Source organism: Ascaphus truei, chromosome 5 (assembly GCF_040206685.1).
Source record: "Ascaphus truei isolate aAscTru1 chromosome 5, aAscTru1.hap1, whole genome shotgun sequence".
Classification (NCBI taxonomy): domain Eukaryota; kingdom Metazoa; phylum Chordata; class Amphibia; order Anura; family Ascaphidae; genus Ascaphus; species Ascaphus truei.
Window position 1 is genome coordinate 18,665,912 of NC_134487.1, and position 22,111 is coordinate 18,688,022.

General features: G+C 38.4%; 1 protein-coding gene across 2 annotated transcripts in view; it reads right to left on the reverse strand.

The window, feature by feature from the left end:
- SFMBT2 (Scm like with four mbt domains 2) overlaps nt 1-22,111 on the reverse strand; it is a 287,695-nt gene that overhangs the window by 235,646 nt on the left and 29,938 nt on the right. For both annotated transcript variants that reach the window (XM_075599415.1, XM_075599414.1), the window contains exon 2: nt 1,880-2,038. In XM_075599415.1, coding sequence (XP_075455530.1) covers nt 1,880-1,985 — 106 coding nt within the window. In that variant the 5' untranslated portion in view covers nt 1,986-2,038. The remainder of the gene's footprint in view (nt 1-1,879; nt 2,039-22,111) is intronic.

Below are 22,111 nucleotides of genomic sequence, written 5' to 3' on the forward strand. Positions count from 1 at the left end.
AAAAAATAGTAATTTCCTTAGTTTCCATGTCTCTTGTGTTTGTTTTGGAAATAATGACTGTGTCGATGTTTACCTCCTTTACCTCCCAATACATTGCTACAGTACCTACACAAAATCACAAAGGAGCATTACAGTACATCACTCTAAAACTATAATAGACTCAAAAGATAAACTTTACTTACAAAGTACATCAAAATGACAGTCAAGTTGAGTAATCCCCAGAAATGTGGTAATATGATATTCCACTGTTTTATCTACTTTGAGTTTATTATTTCAAATAGGTCCCTTTTGTTAATATTTTCTATTCAGTATATGTTGGCTTTACTACAAGATTATTGTGCAGAATAGTGTTTTGCAATCTCACTTTAAGGCCAAGATACACTATGCACAGGTAAAGCAGTGCAAATATTGTTAGCTACCTAAAATAGTAACGGATCTTATTTTCCCTGGGCCCAGAGAGAGGGACACAGCCAGGATGCGGCAAATTGGCGATCCGATGGTCTGGGACCAGATCACCATACAGAGAGACTATCAAGGTGGGACACTCCTGCCGGACACCACCCAACACAGAAGCGGACTCGTCACTGACGACGACGGTGTGGGACCGGACGGCTCCTTATCTACTGTCGGCGCTACCGGTTGCTGGAGTATCCCGCAGGTATCATCATTGTAAACACACCAAGTTAATTGTGTGTGTTATTGTTTGTATATTGTGTGTGTGTGTGTGTGTGTGTGTGTGTGTGTGTGTGTGTGTGTGTGTGTGTGTGGAGGGGGGTATTTTTGTGAAGGGTGTATGGTGTATATTGTGGGGTGGGGGGTATTATATTGTGTCTATTGTGGGGGGTTATTATATTGTGTGTACTGTGGGGGGAATTTTTGTGGGGGGTATTAGTGTGTGTATTCTTGGGGTTATTATTGTGGGGGGTAATTATTGTTGGGGCATAATTATTGTGGGGGGGATTGCGTGGAACTGTAATTGTGTGGGCGGCCAGGGGAGGGGGTAATGAGTGTAAGGGGGGGATTGAGGGATAGAGATTGAGTGAGAGGAGGGTCATTGAGTAATAGAGGAAGGGGGGTGTAAGAGAGGGGGCAGGTTGGGGAGTGAGAGAGGGTGAGGTGGGGAGAGGAAGTGTGAGGGGGACAGAGGGAGTGAGGAGGAGAGGGGGAAACGTAAGGGACAGAGGGGGATGAGAAATAAATGGGGAGAGGGGGAGAGTAGAGGGGGGTGAGTGAAGGGTTGTGAAATTGGATGGAGTGGCTCGAAAGGCCGCTGACAAGGGGGTGGGGGCCGGTGGAAACTCCAATGTTTTAAATGCCTGGGCGAGTACCTGTGAGGATACAAGCACCACTGCTCAGGATGGGAGAATCTTCGCAATCAGTTTAGCAACGATATATATATATATATATATATATATATATATCTCAGCAAAGCTACACACGGAAGAATGTTTGAATGTTTCTCTTCTTACCAAGCCTCCCATTCTCATTCCTTGGACACACTGTATATGGAGGCTCATGATTCTGAGAATTCAGCAGCTCATTGCGCAATGACCAACCATTTACATAGTTCATTTTTTTTGTAAAAGGAGCATTTGTGTTCACATTTCTGCATTAGAAATCTACCGCATGTGTCAAATAAGAATGCACTAAGGATACATTGAACACCGACATATATCCAAACCCATGGTTAAAAAAAGCTGCCTTTGGGACATTATAAATGTTGACAAATTTGTTTAAATTAAACACACACTAAAAAAAAAAGGCACATATGCTGTGTGTACACAACAACATCAGCTGTTTAAGAATGTTTCTAAGCATAAAGCGGAATTCATTAACTTTTCCAGGAAAATGGAAGTGACTTGTTTTTAAATAAACGTACCTGAATCACACGGTTCTCTGCTCCCATTGGTGGGGCTGTTGGATTTTTCCAGTGGCAGACTGGATTTATCTTCATTGTTCGATATAATGGGCGGCCTGTTCTCCATTATGTCCAATGAGAATTTCGTCTTTCTCTAATTCATTATAGAGCGAAGTGTTCCTACAAAACATGAAAAGGGAGCGTATGGTCAGCGAAGGTATAACCCTGATGAAGGTTCCTCTGCAGGACCGAAACGTCCGTAATTTGGCTGGTTATAATTGTATTTATTAATGTTTATTCTGAATTGCCCAGCTTGCCTGCTGATATTTACGTGACTTTTTTTGTCGAACGGCGAGAGACTTTCGGCAATCTAACTGGACGCACTTTATTCTTTATTTTTTGTTCTATTTTTACAGTTTTCTTGGTTCTTATTTTTGTGTGCCAGGTCTTACTCTATTTTGTTGCTTACAGTATTGTTCTGTAATTGTAAAGAAATTGTACAGTGCTGCGTAACTAGTGCTATATATATATATATATATATATATATATATATATATATATATATATATATATATATACACACATACAAAGTTCTGGTGAAGATTACCCCTTTATCCCAGTATTTCTGCAGTACTAAAATAACAGTTTCTACCTGTTTTTTCCCCCCACTAAAGAGCAATTTGCTTTTTAGTGTGCTATACATTACGATCAGTAAAAACATAAAAGCAAAATAACCAATAAAATACAAAAAAGCTCTCTTAACATTTTATTTTCTCTTCCAAAAAGGTGTGTAAATTGTACTGACACAGACTTTAAATCTGCTACAACACACTTCTACAGCCAGACATGAGTCTTTTCCCTAGTTGAGTGTGCCCTGTAACCATCATTTCAAAAACAGAGACAGGACATTTTTCATTAAGACCTTGAATTTTATCCGGCAGTTTAGACTCCAAGGAAACCTCAAACAAAATCTCTATATATATTTCTCTAAGGATGTGTGCACATCATTCTGTGATAGGCTGAATGGCCTGTCACTCACCCAGAGACAGCCAGTGATTTACCATTCAGGTTCAAACTAAAACAATTTCCCATACGATTGGCTTTTTCAATGACCGTCAATAAGTCACAAGGCCAAACGTTTGATAAAATATGCCTTCCCCTACCTAAGCCATTTTTTAGCCATGGACATGATATGTTGTTCTATCTTGAGTCTGATCATTTGATTCACTTATTACAGTGTTGGAAAAGAACCCAGTAATTGACAATTGTGTCTTCAGAGAAATCTTTGATTACAAAAAAATATAAGTAAAAATAAAATGCGTTAATGTTTAATTAATAACCCTTCAAAACTCCTACTGTAGATAGGCGTTTGATACGCTAGTGTGTGTATAAAGCGGTACATGTCCCTTTCAAATTGATGCAAGTTGACCCAACTAGCAGTGTATTCCCAGATAATGAAAGCCGAACATTACCACATTCTTCTTAACCTGGATTTTATCAGACAAATAGGCTACTAACCTACCGCATAAAAACCTGATTAAGAAACTGTGACGATTGGCCTTCAAGTTGTAAGTTCTGGTAAGGTAATTACAAAGAAGTGCAGACATTTCTCTAACGAACCATTCACTTTCCTACACCAGTAAATTGGCCAAAACAACCACGTGAATGAGTTGTTGCATCACCCATCATCCCATAGAAATGTCGGTAATTAGGGCTTCTTCATTAATACCCTTGTTTCAAACTTACATTAAGTGCTATATAGCACCTCTCAATTACAACTCCCTTTCCAATTATGTGTCGGGATAACTTGTGTATTCAGCACTAGGTTGCAATCTTGGCACCAAATATATTTACCTTGGTCTCCAAGGAAACCTCCAGGGGACAATAGCGAGAATATAATTATATTGATAATCGTTATCCAGTTATAGCTGGGTAAACAAACCTATAACCATGTATAGTTAAAACCCAGCACTTTCTCAATGTACCACACTTCCCACTTCCCACTGTGTTATCGGACCATAGTACTTCAGCTTGGTCACTTAAACTCGCTTGCAGACATTGTTCGTTTTGAGAACCAGCGCAAAAGAAACGAAAGAAAAGCAAAGACACTCTATAAATCTAATATTCCATTGGTTAGCTGATTTTCATTTCAATTTGTTGAATATTGTTCCAAGCAATATTCACTGTTCCCCCGTGAGTTTGGTAATGTACAAATCCTTTAAACATTTTTTTTTTAATATAAAAATCATATTCATACAATAGTGCTACTTGAAATGTACACTTTTTCCCCCCTCCTTGTATTTGACATCAAGGACAGATAGAGTGTGGCTGTAAAGAAAGCGTGTGTATTAACTCAAATGCACCATATCCATCACCTTAAATTGAACTCAGGGGTACGAATATAAATAGAGCATACAAGAAGACATGTTGTTAAGTGGTATAATGTAAGAAGCTGTGAAAAGCTCTCATTATTCTGACAGGAATACGTTATTAGGTTACAGAATGCTTCACAGATGTAACACTTGAGAGCTATACAATTTAAACTACATAGCTTTAACATAAGCTGTGCATAATTTCTTATGTACTCTTGTGCTAAACGCACAATTTTATGATGTCCATAAATGAAATTGGGCATATGGAGTAAATTGGCAAATTTCCATATTTCCGGTAAACCACACAGCATACATTAGTAAATAAAGAGTATGTGTTCACAAGCTGTTAAGAAAATACAATTAAAGATCCCTTGCCCACAATAAAAGGCCGTGTAATAGGTCAGCCCTCATGTTGTCAAAGGATTGGTTTTGCTTGTTTCAATGGAGTCCCTGGTGAGTGAGAATCAATAGAGGCATTTTCTCAAACATTAGCTCTGGTTTACCAGCATCGCCATATTAATTACACACTATGCGCAATCAGAATGTTGTTTTCAAATTCAGCCAAAATGTCGTAGTTTAAGTATCAGAACCGAATGGCAAGTAGAAAAGGCGTAACATCCCAAAGAACGTGCGCATATACAGATTGTGTCCAAAATAATACTACTGTACCCTGTCCTCTGATATCACTGTCGGTGATCAAACTCTGGGATTATATCGCTGCTATTAGGGTGCAAAATTATCCACTGGCTGCTTGCCCATTGCAGGCTATTTATTGAGGGAGCACCTAAAATGTCGTTACCCAACACATTGAAAGTTAACTAGAACAGTACAGGCTGGCAGGCAGAAGGCATGTAGAAAATAAAATGATGCCAGGCTGTAATATACTCACATGCAGTGTAATATACTCATGTAAAGCCTGTAATATACTCACATGCAGTGTAATATACTCCTATAAAGCCTGTAATATACTCACATGCAGTGTAATATACTCACATGCAGTGTAATATACTCCTGTAAAGTCTGTAATATACTCACATGCAGTGTAATATACTCCTGTAAAGTCTGTAATATACTCACATGCAGTGTAATATACTCCTGTAAAGCCTGTATTATACTCACATGCAGTGTAATATACTCCTGTAAAGCCTGTAATATACTCACATGCAGTGTAATATACTCCTGTAAAGTCTGTAATATACTCACATGCAGTGTAATATACTCCTGTAAAGCCTGTAATATACTCACATGCAGTGTAATATACTCCTGTAAAGCCTGTAATATACTCACATGCAGTGTAATATACTCCTGTAAAGCCTGTAATATTCTCACATGCAGTGTAATATACTCCTGTAAAGTCTGTAATATACTCACATGCAGTGTAATATACTCCTGTAAAGCCTGTAATATACTCACATGCAGTGTAATATACTCCTGTAAAGCCTGTAATATACTCACATGCAGTGTAATATACTCACATGCAGTGTAATATACTCCTGTAAAGCCTGTAATATACTCACATGCAGTGTAATATACTCCTGTAAAGTCTGTAATATACTCACATGCAGTGTAATATACTCCTGTAAAGCCTGTAATATACTCACATGCAGTGTAATATACTCCTGTAAAGTCTGTAATATACTCACATGCAGTGTAATATACTCCTGTAAAGTCTGTAATATACTCACATGCAGTGTAATATACTCCTGTAAAGTCTATAATATACTCACATGCAGTGTAATATACTCCTGTAAAGCCTGTAATATACTCACATGCAGTGTAATATACTCACATGCAGTTTAATATACTCCTGTAAAGCCTGTAATATACTCACATGCAGTGTAATATACTCCGGTAAAGCCTCTAATATACTCACATGCAGTGTAATATACTCCTGTAAAGCCTGTAATATACTCACATGCAGTGTAATATACTCCTGTAAAGCCTGTAATATACTCACATGCAGTGTAATATACTCCTGTAAAGCCTGTAATATACTCACATGCAGTGTAATATACTCCTGTAAAGCCTGTAATATACTCACATGCAGTGTAATATACTCCTGTAAAGTCTGTAATATACTCACATGCAATGTAATATACTCCTGTAAAGCCTGTAATAAACTCACATGCAGTATAATATACTCCTGTAAAGCCTGTAATATACTCCTGTAAAGCCTGTAATATACTCGCATGCAGTGTAATATACTCCTGTAAAGCCTGTAATATACTCACATGCAGTGTAATATACTCCTGTAAAGCCTGTAATATACTCACATGCAGTGTAATATACTCATGTAAAGCCTGTAATATACTCACATGCAGTGTAATATACTCCGGTAAAGCCTCTAATATACTCACATGCAGTGTAATATACTCCTGTAAAGCCTCTAATATACTCACATGCAGTGTAATATACTCCTGTAAAGCCTGTAATATATTCACACGCAGTGTAATATACTCCTGTAAAGCCTGTAATATACTCACATGCAGTGTAATATACTCACATGCAGTGTAATATACTCCTGTAAAGCCTGTAATATACTCACATGCAGTGTAATATACTCCGGTAAAGCCTCTAATATACTCACATGCAGTGTAATATACTCCTGTAAAGTCTGTAATATACTCACATGCAGTGTAATATACTCCTGTAAAGCCTGTAATATACTCACATGCACTCGATCAATGTCAAAACTAAAAATTATTCAACTTATTGTATTTTTTAAAAAGTGCTAAATTGAATGTTTTTGACCTAAGCAATACTAGAGTAACCTTGGACAGTCTCACCCAAGCTATTTCTCACCTTAAAGCAACATTACCATCTAAATCCTATATGTGTTTTTTGTAATTAAATCAGTTGTATAGTATTAGATAATGCATGATTTCCTGACTCTTCGTGCCCTTTTTAATTGGTTTTAATGTATTAAGCTCCCTTAGGTTGCTACAGCAACAATTTAGGTGTCCATAGCACTTCCTCTTTGGAAATAGGTGGTCATATTGTATGCCCGGGGAAGCTGTATCTTTGTCGAGCGATCACGGGAGAACAAATCGATCGGCAGCTTAGGTAATTACGTTGCCTAAAAGGTGAATGACCTGCGGCATTTATTAAACCAAAAAATATGGCAAGAGCCAACGCGGCTTTAAATTCTTTACAGTACACGCACATGTATTTACAGAACATAAACATTTAGTAACTCATGATCATGATCATCAATTTATGATTACACCTTGCAACATAATCATGTTGGGGAAAGTGAATGGAGGAGAGTACATGTAACTGCTAACTGAATGTTACTGAATGTTACTACTGGTGTCATCAAAAGAAGGAAATACCTAGTGTTCTGACTCATGCACACTGTGGCTAGTGAGTAGAGGCAGACATCTTAACACAATCACGTTCCTTGCAAAGGGAAGCCTCTTATTGCTGAAATCTTTTCTTTTTCAGAACAAAACAAAAAAAAAAGTTAAATACAACACTAGAGGATGGGAACATGTAATAGAAATAGGGATAGTAATGGGAATAGGAATAGGTAAATAACAAAAGCTTCTCGCAGGGAAGCAGTGGGAGAACAGTGCAACAGAGAAGCAAACTCTGAAAAGACAGGAAATATACCCAGACAGAGCAGGAAAGGGGTAGGACTGCACTAAGTGACAAGGGGAGGAGGAGCAGCCCAAGTCAGAGAGGCGAGAAGGGGGGGGTTGCCAAGGCAGAAGACAGAACACCTAGTAAAATATATACTTCATTCTTCTAACGATTTCTCAGTTGTGCAAATATGAAGCTCTTAAAATGTAGCCCCCTGAGTGGGAGAAATGAATGTAGTCTACTTCCATGGAAGAGCAACAATAATTAGTGGTGAGGTAAGTGTAATGCGCCAGTTCTGGTCATCGACACATTTCCAAGATGTCACCATTAGTTCTTCATTCTCTATAAAGTTGCTGGGAGTGTGTTTCTTAAAAAAAAACTGTAGACATGAAAAGAGCACAAACAAACACCCCTCTATGGTGCAGATTATTTTATTTATCAATAAGAAAAACATAAAACTTGGGAATGATTCCCAATGATTCTTGGGCGCTGCATTCAGCCCTTGGACTCAGCGTTTTGTTAGTTTAGGTGTCAGTTTTCTTTGTGGCGCTTCTCTTGGCAGCTCCTGTATATCTCCTCGCTCCTCTGCTGCCGGTGCGTCGGGTCGCGTGCAAGTGCGCTCGCATCCTGGTACTTCCGGGCTACACTTCGGTTGTTCTCCAGTGCTGGGGGAGGGACTCCAGGGGATTTCTGGAGGCTGTAACAGACACAATACACAGTGCTGACCCTGTGCCTGTCCACAGATAGCCCTACGCGTTTCGAAAGGACTCTCCTTTCTTCCTCAGGGGCATGGGTGCAGTTCCCAACTTAACTTAGAGGTATTCTTTTATAGCAGTACATGTTTGATTGCTCCACACAAAAGTTCATATACATTACCATAAGTCATAAGACATATATCAGAAAAGTGCAAAACATATACCAGAAAGAACACATTAATCAATACAGTTACCAGAAGAAATACATAATTCATATTCCATATTCATTACCAGAAAAAAGATGTGACTTATAGGATACAAGCATCCCCTTTTATAGATAACACATTACAATAAATAATAAATGAATAATTGATGATCATACTTTGCCCACCAAACAAGGCTCAAACCCACACATTAGCCACAGGACCCAGATATTTATAATGGCTAGCAATAGAATAAATTGATCAAATAAAATTTCATTTATAAAACATTTTTTTTTAAATCAAATTGGTTCTAATATAATTTTAACTTCAATAATGAATAATATAGATCATGATGGAACACTACATATTTCTTTAAATATTCAACCTTATAAAAATAGAATATGTCCATAGACAATACACTCAATAAGATTAGAATTACCTAGTTACATCCTATTATATTTAATTCCTTAGTCCAAAAATTTGTATATTATTCGTAATGCTGAAAGATTTATTTGATATTAAAATATTAAAAATATTAAAAATAGGCCATGGGGACTTATTTAAAATATATATACAAAAACTAAAAACTATATACTATATTAAAACTATTTAAACAATATATTTATTATAAATATTATTAATAAAATAAAAACTTTAAAAAAATATTCTAAAAACCAAATACAGTATATTCTTAAAAAGATTATTTAGATATTATATTGTTATATAAGAAATGCTGCTAAGTCTATATCTATGTTTAGACCCCTCAGGGTTAGAGTTTGCAATTCAAAAATCCAGTAGGTTTCTCTTCTTCATAATTTATTTAACCTATTTCCCCCTCTCCGACCCAATGCAACACATTCAATTCCTTTAATTGTCAATCCTTTTGGGTTTCAGTCATGATTCTCAAGGAAATGTTTAGACACACTGTGCTATAAAAACCCTTTCTCAACGTTCCTTTTATGTTCCTTGAAACGTTCTTTTAGCGTTCATTTTGTCCTCCCAATGTATTGGAGTCCGCAAGGACATTCCAAAAGGAAGACAATATATTTTGTTCTGCAATGTATCTTTGATTGGAATGTTTCATTTTGTGATTCGGAAAAGGTACATGTTGTACACATCTTTCCACATTTGTAATATCCATTCGGTTTCATTGGGATCCAGCATAGTTGACCATTTCCTTGAGGTTTTGTTTTCAATTCTGTGGGGGCTAAAATACCTTTTGGATTCTTATTCTTTTTATATACTATTTTCGGTTTATTAGATACATTGGCTTTAAAAATAGGATCATTTTGTAAAATATGCCAATGTCTATGATTAAAAATCTTATTGATTGATCCTGCTCCTTCATTGAATCTGGTGATGAGTCTAGGTGTATCATCTAACCCTTTTAAATCCATCATTCATTTTTATCCGTTTATTGTTAGTTAAACTTTCCCTATTTAGTTCAGAAGCTTTTTAAAAAGATGATTCAATTACTGCAGGATCATAATTTCGTTTTTTTGAAATGTTCTTTTAAAACATTGGCATCCAAGTGAAAGTCTGCATCTCTTGAACAATTTCTGCGTACACTTTGGAATTGTCCAAAAGAGATATTGTTAATCCATTGTTGCTGGTGACCACTGGACACTTCCAGGTATCTGTTACAATCAACATTCTTTCTAAATATTTTAGTATGGATTTTTTTATTATCAATTTGAAAGAGTTTAAAATCTAAAAATTAAATTTTGATTTTATCCTTACAATATGTGAATTCTAGTCCGAATTCCAAATTTTGTAGGGTAGTCAGAAATTCTTCCAGGACTTCCTCTTTACCTTTCCAAATAAAAATAATGTCATCTAAAAATCTTCTCCAAAGTATAATATTCTTTAAAAAGGGATTATTTTTCCAAATACATAGATGCTCCCAGAATCCCAAAAATAAATTGGCATAACTGGGAGCAAATTTAGTCCCCATGGCCGTTCCACACTTCTGTATATAAAAAGTTTCTTCAAAATAAAAATAATTGTGGGCAAGAATAAATCTAATGCCCTCCAGAATAAAATCTTTGTTTCATGGGCAGAGCACCATCAAGATCCAGAAAATATTTTATCGCCTCCATGCCTTAGGCCAGGGACATGGTCAAAAAAACCGTGCTGAGCCGCGCTAAGGGGAAACATTATCCCTATCAGCACGGCTTTAGACGGCGCTTCCGCAGGCGTGCGGAGGCGTGTGGAATTGCAGCCATCAAAATTTACGTTTTCCCGCTGAGGGAAGCGCAGGGCCAGTCACGTGACCGCCAAAAGCCAATGGCAGTCCGTGACGTCGGCGCCGTGACGTGTCGCGCTAGCCCCGGCTCCCACCTGGCTCACAAGCGTGCACGCTGATGCTCATGCAGGGACACAAAAATGCTCCTGCTTGAGCAGGAGAGCATGAGCGTCGGCGCTGCTCAGCGCTGTGAATGCCACCAAGTCCGAAGCCTTATAGAGGGAGGATACATCACAAGATACCCAGATACCCTCATCATCCCATTTCTGGTTATCAAGTATCTGTAATAAGTGTATGGTATCTTTGAGATGAGAGGGTAATGAGGAGACTGGTGGTTGAAGGAATTCATCTATATCTTCCGATAAATGCGTAGTAAGAGATCCGATCCCTGAAAGGAGAGGACTTCCAGGCGGTTGTCCCACGTCTTTGTCTATTTTTGGTAGATGATAAAACACCTGAATGCTGCACCCAAGAATGTGAGTGGGAATCACTCCCAAGTTTTATGGTTTTCTTATTGATAAATAAAATAATCTACACCATAGAGGGGTGTTTGTTTTTTCTCTTCTCGTTTCTACAGTTTTTCTTCTAATTCATGAGAGTTTGGGAGTACTCTTGAAGAAGAAGCACCCACCCTGATTTGACAAATAGGCTTTTTTTTTAACTTGAATATTGGTAATTTGTATTATCGGTCATTTTTTGTAATATTGATACTTTTTGTGCATTTTAGCGCTTTTTGGCTTTTTCTATGTATCTTTTGTTTCTTTAAAAGGTCATATTTGTGTTTATGGAGAAATTACTGGGAAGGCGACACAATGAAAGACCTCCAAATGGGGAATGAAAATGATTAGATATTTATAAAAAAAAATATCAAACTTTGGGGTTAATTGTTTATTTAATTTCACCTCAGAAGTTAAGAGAAAAAAAAAAACAATTAAGGATGTCAATTTCAATTATTATTTTCTGTGAGAGAAAACCCCCATTTTACACTCTCCAAAATCTGAAATACAGACATATAGGCTTAAACAAAGAAGAAAGTGAGGAGACAATGTGCATCCCAATAAAATATAATCTAGTTTAGAACCACAATTTATAATAAAGTTATTATATGTAATAAAGTTGGTTAAAATAGCGCTTTTCTCCCAGTGGGACTTAAAGCAGCAGTTCATGCTGCTATTTCCCCTCAGCCCCCCTCCCTTTAATATGTGTATCAATACAATCCACACAATGATAAGTAATTAGCTAAGTTGCCGATCGATCCGTTCTCTTGTGATCGATCGGCAAAGATTCGGCTCTGGGGTTCACTAAATGTGTGTCAGTGCAAAAGAAGAGGACCAAAGATGCAAAGTTCTGTGAGGAAGATCATGTGATCAGGCAGTCACTAGATACAATTGGTGCACTGCTAGTGAGAGGGCAAGGCTGAAAAAGGGGTGTGCCAGAGCCTGTTTCAGAAGAGGAAAGGGATGTGACTTTGTAAATCGTTGCTATAGGAACAAAAAATGCCTGTTACATTACAATACATTAAAAATGTAATTCAGAGCTGTTGTTTTTGTTGTTGTTTTTTTTAAATGCTACAAGTATTTTCTCATAATACAGAACTGATTTATTTAAAAAAAAAACACATGTAGGATATTGCTTGGTCTGCAGCTTTAAAGCGCTTAATAACTACAATATACTGTAGTGCGCAATACATGGAATTTTACAGACACAGTCCCTGGCCAGATGAGCTTCCAATCTATGTTTATGGTGCCTTAGGCACAGGGAGATAAAGTGATGCACAGGGAGCTGACACAGGGATTTGAACCAGGCTCCCCTGGTGTTTTTACTCACTCAGCCACTCGTGTTATTTTGATGAAAACTTCATGCTGTTCCTTCTGGGGAAATTTGGAGTATTAATGCCTTTTAACAACACTCAGAAAACTATGAGTAATACACATTTTAACGTTTGTTTCTAAACATAGTCATTCGAAAGACGGTAGGGGATTGATTTCCTCGAACGACTGGCGCTCCGCTTCTCAAACGTAGGAATTATCCACTGACAAGGACTTGGTCGGCGAAGAATAGAGGACACACTTTACTGACAAGTACTGTACCGCCCGTGTCCTCAATTACAGGACAGACATGTTTCATTTTCAGCAGCAACAAAACAAAACAGAAAGGGGTTTGTTAGAAGCAGGGTTACGATAGTTTAAGGAAGCCAATTACATTGTTAAGTTGTTTTTAAAACGTTTTCATAAGCCAAGTCGTTTTGCTGTTGATGAATCTATTAAATGGTGATTAAGAGAAGTGGTGACTAGAAAATGTGAATTCCTGCTAAACGGCTTAAAAAATATCAAATTAGGCCCCATTTTTTTTTTTTTTTTTAAAGGGTTTTGTTGAATTTCTCACTAACAAATGATTAATCAGAGACAAACACATGGCTTTGACAGAGGAAATGATTCATGGTTAGACTAGCTTTAAAGCGTTATAATACATTATTTTTCTTTCTTATTTGTATATGAATCAAAAATGAATAAACGATACCGTTCTGTGGCTAACAAAATGCTTTTGTGAGTTTTCGAGATACACTGATCTCTTCTTCCAGGATGTTACTATAGATAAAGCAAGAAAGGTTTTTACTTAAAAACAATGCATCCTGGAATGTATCTGTGACAGAAGCCTATCCCTTCCCCTGTGCAGTATGAGATTTATGACTTAAGGTGTTAAATGGTCCCTGAATGTTAGTGTGTGTATGTGTGTGTGTATGCATGTGTATGCGTGTGTGTGTGTGTGTGTAAATATACATTTACATAGCGCCCACAGTATATACAGCGCTTTACAAAAGGTGTGTGTGGAGAGGGAGTGTATACCAATGGTGTGGGTAGGTGTAGAAATGTAAGAGAGTGTTGCATTACTATTAGTGTGTGTAGATACTGTGTGGTCCCTATTAGTATATAGGGATAGAATTACATTGTACATATGTATGTGTAAGAGACAGCTGTGTGTGGATTCATATAGCTCAGTATATATATAGACATGGCCTTTAGCGCTCATGGGAAGAGAGTTCTCTTGTTATTTGTATATTTAAAACATGTGATAATGCAGAGATGGGAAACCCTGTCGCCAATCGCACAAGTGGCAAATTGGCCATGAAAGTGTCAGTGAATTTGAGTTTGCAGCTCCCACAGTAAAATAAACTTTTTCCTGGTCGCGTGTGCTGGTTTCCGCTTTCTGAATGAGTCATTGACGCAACACAGCCATCCAATACTCCCCTCTGCCTTCAGTTGGAGTCTAGACACGACCTCGAACTGTTATTTTAAATCGATTAAGCAACCTAAATTCTCTATTTGTACACGTTGTGGCGATTTTCACTTCTCATTCGCCACACCCGTGGCCACATTGAAAAATAGGTTGCCCACCCTGTGTGACAATGTATCATTCTACATTCTTCTCTAAGCTGGCAATCGTTTGGTGCTCCTGTTACATAACATAATGGCCGCCTTTCAGTTTCAACCAATCCTTCAGTCAGTGTAAGAACAGCTACAATGTATCCTTATATTACTAAGGTAATATTACCTATTGCAGTTTGCAGCTCAAACTTCTGGGAACATTGGCAACAAATTATCAAAAACAGGAAAGTGTTGCAAAGCTCTTGCACTGCTTGGGAGGTGGGCTAAAGCATGCTATAGAAATCAAAGGATGCTTCAAAACTCATTAAAAATTGCATTAAAAGTTGAATTTTAAAAAATGTTGTATATTGTCTAATACTACTGAATTAATTACAATATTTTTTTTAAACCATATTAGATTTCACATGTTTTGTTGCTTTAAGCGGCAGCAGCCTGGCAAGTTATCCCTGAACTGCTAATCGTGTTACTTTGTGTTCCTTGTAACAAACATGCCTTTGTGGATAAGGGATTCTGAAAGTGATTACAGTGTGGCCATTTTGGGCCTAAACCAGGGCTGCACAACTCCAGTCCTGAAGGGTCATCAACAGGTCAGGTTTTAAGGATATCCCTGCTTCAGCACAAGTGGCTCAATCTGTGGCTCAGTTCAGTGATACTGTATTTTGACAGGAGTGTCCTGTTTTCACACATGCCACAGCAGAACATTATAGATCACAAACGGAGCAAAGCACATTCCCAGTTTTATTACAGCTGTGATCTACAGTAGCTCACGAGTATGTCCAATGCTTTAAAGCAGCCGTCCAAGCTGCCATGTAAAAAAAAAAATCTATTTAATATGTGCAACAATACAACCCACACAATGATAAGTAATTAGCTAAGTTGCCGATCGATCCGTTCTCCTGTGATCGATCGGCGACGATTCGGCTACAGGGTTCACTAAATGGCTGCAGAGGAGTAGTATTCATTCAGTATCTGTGACTTTATAAATGGTTGCTATGGAAACAAAAAAAGGCCTGTTACGTTACATTGTAATACATTAAAAATGTAATTCAGAGTTGTTTTAAAAAAATAAGTATTTTCTCCTGTATAGAACTGATTTATTATAAAAATTAAAAAAACACACATATAGTATAATACTTGGTCTGCAGCTATAAGGCAGGGGTAGACAAGTCCAGTCCTCAAGACGCCCAACCAGTTAGATTTTCGGGATATACCTGCTTCAGCACAGGTACTCAATAAGTGGCTGATTGAGCCACCTGTGCTGAAGCAGGGATATCCTGAAAACCTGACCTGTTGGTGGCCCTTGAACACTGGAGTTGCCCCACCTCTTCCCTGGCCTAAACAATATTGAGGGGCTAAATGTTCAATGATCCGGTTTGAAGGGTGAGGATTCCTATCTGCTCTTAATTAGCACATCTGCTTTCTGTTTGCTTTCGTACTGTCTCCCGTTATTCAACAGTTTATACTTCCATTGTAAAAAAAAAAGGTGTATACATTGTTAACGCTATATGTAGAAACAGAACGTATTACATTACATATCAAGGCATTAACATGCGTATTTACTTCTCCGGCCTAGCTGCAATGTCCCTGCCTCTGAACTGGGTGGCTTGGAATCTGTGTTGGCCAAGTGCAAATAGTTCATTATTAATTATGCCCATATCACGCTGCATTGTGCGCTGTATGAACGCTCTTATTAATTATTGCACGTGGGCAGCTCAGACCTGGAGGGACTAACGTTTTTTTTTCATTTTATTATGTTCAGCGCATTTTTTTGCTCACTTCTTGTAAGGAATAATAAAACACCAATTTAAAAAGTGCACAGATGCAATCCCATAAGGAACCAACGTGACGGGATGAAATCTTAGTGAATTATGCACCGACTAGAAAGGAAAATACTGGCAGGATTGGCCCTGGGGGCAAAGCAAAATGTTTCCAGGTAGATACTGTACATGGAAACAAAATATATATAAAAACATATATATATATATATATATATATATATATATATATATATATATGTAAATATATATATATATACAGTGTTCGACAAACCTATACATTTGCACGCCCCGGGCGAGTGGATTTAACATCGTGGCGAGCTCCTATTGGCCCAAGCAGCACACGTGTGGTACTAGGTGGCGAGTAGATTTTTTTTGTTCGGCGAGTAGCTTTTTTGGTGATTTGTCGACCACCCTGAGGAAGATCCCCCTGTGGGATCGAAACGTTGGAGTTATGTGCTGTATTTAATACATTTATTTTCATTCACCTGAGTGCTGTCTCCCTTTTTGCTGCTATGCGGTAATGTATACTTTTATATATATATATATATATATATATATATATATATATATATATATATATATATATATAGCAACTTTAAATATTCCTGTATATTCATTTGCATGTCTTAGACAGGTCTGCAACCCTGTCTTTCACCATTATCACCCAGCACACAGCACTTCCACTGCAGCAAGGGATTCTGGGAAATGGCATGCAAATGAGCACACAGTGCCACCTTTTATCTCAAGCTCACATTACATGAGCAACCCTTAGCCAATGCATGCTGCTTTAGACACAGCTTTTAAGCAAGGGCGTGGGAGATGCAAAGCCAGTAAACCCACTCACAGACATGTTTCAACCTTGATGGGTATCATCAGTGTGAGGTTGGTTGCTGGCATTTGCTCAAATGAGATAAGAGTCGGTAATCACCACACTTATTAAGGTTATGGTGGGTAAAAAAAGTGACAAAAACCCTCAACAGTAAAGCATAAAGCAACTGTAAATATTCCTGTATATTCATTTGCATGTCTTAGGCAGGTCTGCAACCCTGTCTTTCACCATTATCACCCAGCACACAGCACTTCCACTGCAGCAAGGGATTCTGGGAAATGACATGCAAATGTGCACACACACATTTATATATATATGACATTGAAGAGGCCATGGGTTAACTCTTATTAAATTGTAGGCACCCATGTGGCCCCCTTTTGCCAGCGTGGTTTTCAACAGGTTAAAACCTTAAATAAACTATTCGAGGTCCAAATTATTACAAATATTGGTCACGACAAATTTGATCATGAACCCGTTTTGTAACACTTAAAAGTTATTTTCTAAGTCACAACACGTCACTTACTATAAACAAGTCCACGTGGTGACAGCCATTTCTCCGGTGATGACCGTTACATGGCTTATCGCACACAGTGAACTTAAGTAGGATCCAGATTAAACTCACAGCGTGTGCATAGCAGAGGATACGGTGGCTCTGATTCAAACCATGCTGTGAGGACAAGCGGCTCTGTTCACTCTGAGCACCGCCCCAAACATGTCGATCACCAATAGGGAGGCAAGGTGGCCATTGGCTGAAATAATTGTGGGTCAGCTTTACACCTCCTTTTACTCTCTACTCCAGTGTTGCAGTATTGTTAAATAACAAGTGTAGATGTCTTCTCAAGGTCTATGAATTGCATACTCACAAAAGTGAGGCTAGATCAATGTGCGTAGCGGTATCTTTATGATGCCTCGCCGTCTGTGAGGAATGGTGTATCGGTTTCAGCGGAGATGTGTAAATGAATGCCTTTAGTGATTAAAACAAAGAACCAAACATAGTGCGGACAGTAGAAAACTGTATTAAAAGTGGTAAGTATATTACAATACACACACATGATTTAGGAAGTTATTACGCATTTAGATACACAATCAATCTCGCCTCCGGTTAGTATAGATTTTCTGCTTCCCCTCTGCTTTGCGTGCGTCTCACGGCTGCGTTCCAGCAAATCCGGATGTGACGTCAGCAGGATCTGGGGGTTCCGGTCGGCGTAGTGGATGTGGATCCTCTGTCGGCGTCACTTTACGCGTTTCACCTTTCTTGGTTTCATTAGGAGTGTCGGTGACATAGCTTAGGGTTTATAAACACTAAGTACAATCTATTGATAGGTTAAGAGTTAATTGGGTCTTAAAGTAATACCGTTAAGAGTATGCTATAAATGACTGATAATCAAACGAGCTACGCACATTGATCTATCCTCACTTTTGGAGTATGCAATTCATAGACATTGAGAAGACATCTACACTTGTTATTTAACAATACTGCACTATTAGATCTATATCTTTTGTCTTCACATGTTTGCGCTTCCCTACGAACACTATTTCTTCATACTCGCCTGGGATTGAGAGAGCAATCCTCCACTGGGTTACAGCAGCATCCAAAGAATTCGTTTGTATCATCACAATTATATTTATATTTGTTTTTGAAATGTCAACACAATATTAACAAGTGGTTTAATTATAAGTAGAGGGCCACTATTGATATATATTTCCTGCACATCAATCAAAAACAAATCTGCATTAACATAAAACTGCAGTTAGTTGACTTCACCCAGTCCCAAATAAAAGCAGTATACATTACGTATAATGTGTGTTATTTTGCTTCTGTAGCACTGGTGCAATATGACGACTCCATGTGTGCAGTTAGCCAGTGCTAAAATAAGTATTATAACAAGCCCCGAATAGTGTTGCCTAGGTGTGCTTTCCTTAGAAGTGTCACGATAGCTATCCATGCTGGTTTTATAGTTACAACTCGCTCAGGTTATCTAGTTCACTACTGTCATTAAGTTCAGAGTAACATATAATTCAGTTCTCCTCTTGTTTGCCAGCTCAGCTCTGGCAGCTGCCGAGCTCATCTAAAGACATCCAAATGTCATTGTCTGAATGAATTATTGTCAACTCAACCATTTTGCAATCATCTTGTGTTTAAATCTATGCTGGCTTTTATTAAACGTGCTGCAGAGACGTTTTCCTAGTGCTGGAAAGAGCGCCATTGAGTCCACGAAAGGCCTCATCACAGCACATGACCCTTTAGACCAGGGCAGGCCAACTCCAGTCCTCAAGGGCCACCAACAGGTCAGGTTTTCAGGATATCCCTGCTTCCGTCCCTTGGCTCAATCAGTGGCCCAGTTAAGACTTGACTGAGCCACCTGTGCTGAAGCAGGGATATCCTGAAAACCTGACATGTTGGTGGCCCTTGAGGACTGGAGTTGGCCACCTCTGGTCTAAAGGGTCATATGCTGTGATGAGGCCTTTCATGGACTATAGTTGGCCACCCCTGCCTTAAACCCTACAACAAAAGTTGACGAGCGAAATGCAGGACTCCACCACATCCGTACAATACTCGGCACTGATCAGTTTTTTTTTTTTTTTTTGGAAGCTAGAAACAAAACATTGCTTATTTTACAGGTGCGACTCTTTAAAAACCTTTAAAAAAAAAGTACAAGCAGATACCTCTGGAATTCTACATCATAAAAACAATAGGAAGTAATCCAACCAGCATGCACAGCAATATTTAAAAAAATACAGTCTCAACGAGCCAACTAGATTGGATGTGCAATAAAGTGAGAACTCCAGCACATGACATATTGTCTGGAGCGAAAACCTAGCGCCTGCGCAGGGAGAGGGGCGGGAGGAGGTACCGACTACTGATCCCCAAAGAACAGGATACCAAGGTTTTGATGTGCCCATAACAACTTGCCACACTGTGAGTAGGTACCACATAGGAGCCAAGGAATTTTATTAATTCACTTGATTTATACATCTGCACTTAGCTGTGTCCTTTCTTTTTTGTTGACTCATTCCACGCCCACCCTGGATTTTGAAGAAAAATGAACCTGCTGCTGGGACCAACCAAGACAGTCCCTACCAGAGGGTCACAGCGGGGAGTTACAGCGATATTTATTTTCACGGTGGACTTATCACATTGTGTATTTTATAAAGTCACAAAATATATACTTTTTTCACTTAAATATTTTTTCTCACTTGAATATAACCCTAATTAAATTGGGTGTGTGGGAGCGCCTAATATTTCCCATTATTGTTTCCATATTACACATTGTCTACATTTTTATATTTCTTCATATTGCTTAATATATGTTTAAAAGCTGTTCAAACTTCGTACCAAATGACACAATAAATTCTATGGTATCTACGGTACACATTGCTTATGTGAGTTTGCGAGTTGAGGGATCAATCCTAATCAGATGAAAATACAGAAATGAACTCCCTGCAGTAATTGTGGGGCCTGAGTTCTAAGGAAGGGGTAACTAAATCAGGGGTAACTAAATCAGGGGTAACTAAATCAGGGGTAACTAAATCAGGGGGTAACTAAATCAGGGGTAACTAAATCAGGGGTAACACACAAAAACAGCTTGTTTTCCATCAAATATTTACTTAAATTAAACCTTTCCTGATGATTTGACAAAACAGTGTGTGATCAGAATCGAAAAGAAAATGCTATTTCACAAATAATTAGCAAGTGTGATTGCGGCTTTAAATTGCAATGTCAATCTGTGAATAATTGATTGCACCTTACGACTGCGTTGTAACAGTATTATTCAGATTTTCTATCACTGGCTATGTTGACAGCACCAACGTCTCATTAGCACTTTGACTTTTCTGAGCCCCAGTAAATAACAGAGGAGTGGAGAGAAAAATCGATGATTACATCTGGATATTACACTGTAGCTTATCTCTTGCCAGAAATGATACATTGAGATACTGTACACGCCTCATTTCCAAGCAGATCCCAGGAAGGCACAGGTCTTACAGCCCTGTCCAGGCAGTAAGTGAACGCTAAAACTCTAAGACTAAGGGGTCAATTGTATACAAGGTCAAAGCAGCTGCTTGGGTTGTTATCGTCTGAAAATCTCTTTACACATCTATGCGGATTTTTAGCTGAAAAGGCTAGGGTTGCCAGGTGTCCAGTAATGAAACACACTGCCCTGTATTTGGACACAAATACTGGACATATATGTGTGTCCGGTATTACCTCTCTGTGCATAGTGACCTGACCGATTTGGGGGGCCGTGGGATTTCCCCAAGCAGGGAAAGAGCAGGGCTGCTGCAAGGGGGCTGGGCAGCTTTTATATAGTGTATATATTATATATTTGTAAAGATTTGTTGCGCGTTTTATTGTTTTTCTTTGAGTAGATGCCTACGATGGGGGGAAAAAAAAAGTCACACCCTGGTACGGGCGGATTCAATAAAAGCTAAGTTGGCTAATACCCGAAAAACTGCTATTAAAGTCAATGGCAATTTTAAACCCATCACTTTGAGTGAAAACCCCAAAAATCTGGATGAATATTGAACACGTTTTTTCAACCTCTAAAAGCAACACTCAGAAAACAAGGTTACGCTACAAGGATCGGCGCGTGTTCACACGCGCTGCACCCCGTCCCGAGAACTCGCTCTGCAGAATGTTACACCTCACTAGAGTTATGTCAGTGCTGTGCATACAGTATGTACTGGCTGAGAAATAGTGTTAAAAATAACAGATCGGCAGCCCCTCGCCTTAATATTGGGCGATTAATCAATAACTGCGTGCGTATAAAATGAAATACCGAGGAATAAAACGGCAAAAAAAGATACAGTGCTGTTAAGAGCTTAATTATAATCTAATTATATATTATCCTTAGGGGCACATGGATCAAGTGCTATTTAAAGGTGATTTCGCCCCTTGCTGCGTTAACTCCTACTGACTTAAACAGGAATTGAAGTTGGAGCGGGCACGATAGCATGTGCCCCATAGCGCCTTATTGCACGGGGCGCAGTTTCACCAAACGGGGCAGTGTCCCTCTTTATAGAACAAGGCGCTTCATTGTAAAAATTCAAATTCTCCCGATGACTGAACAAATTGTTAATTTCTTTATTGTTTGTCTTTTCTTTCTGAAACGCTCTGCACTTTCCATCTGATATCAACATTCTACTTCTTAGAAATGTTCCCTT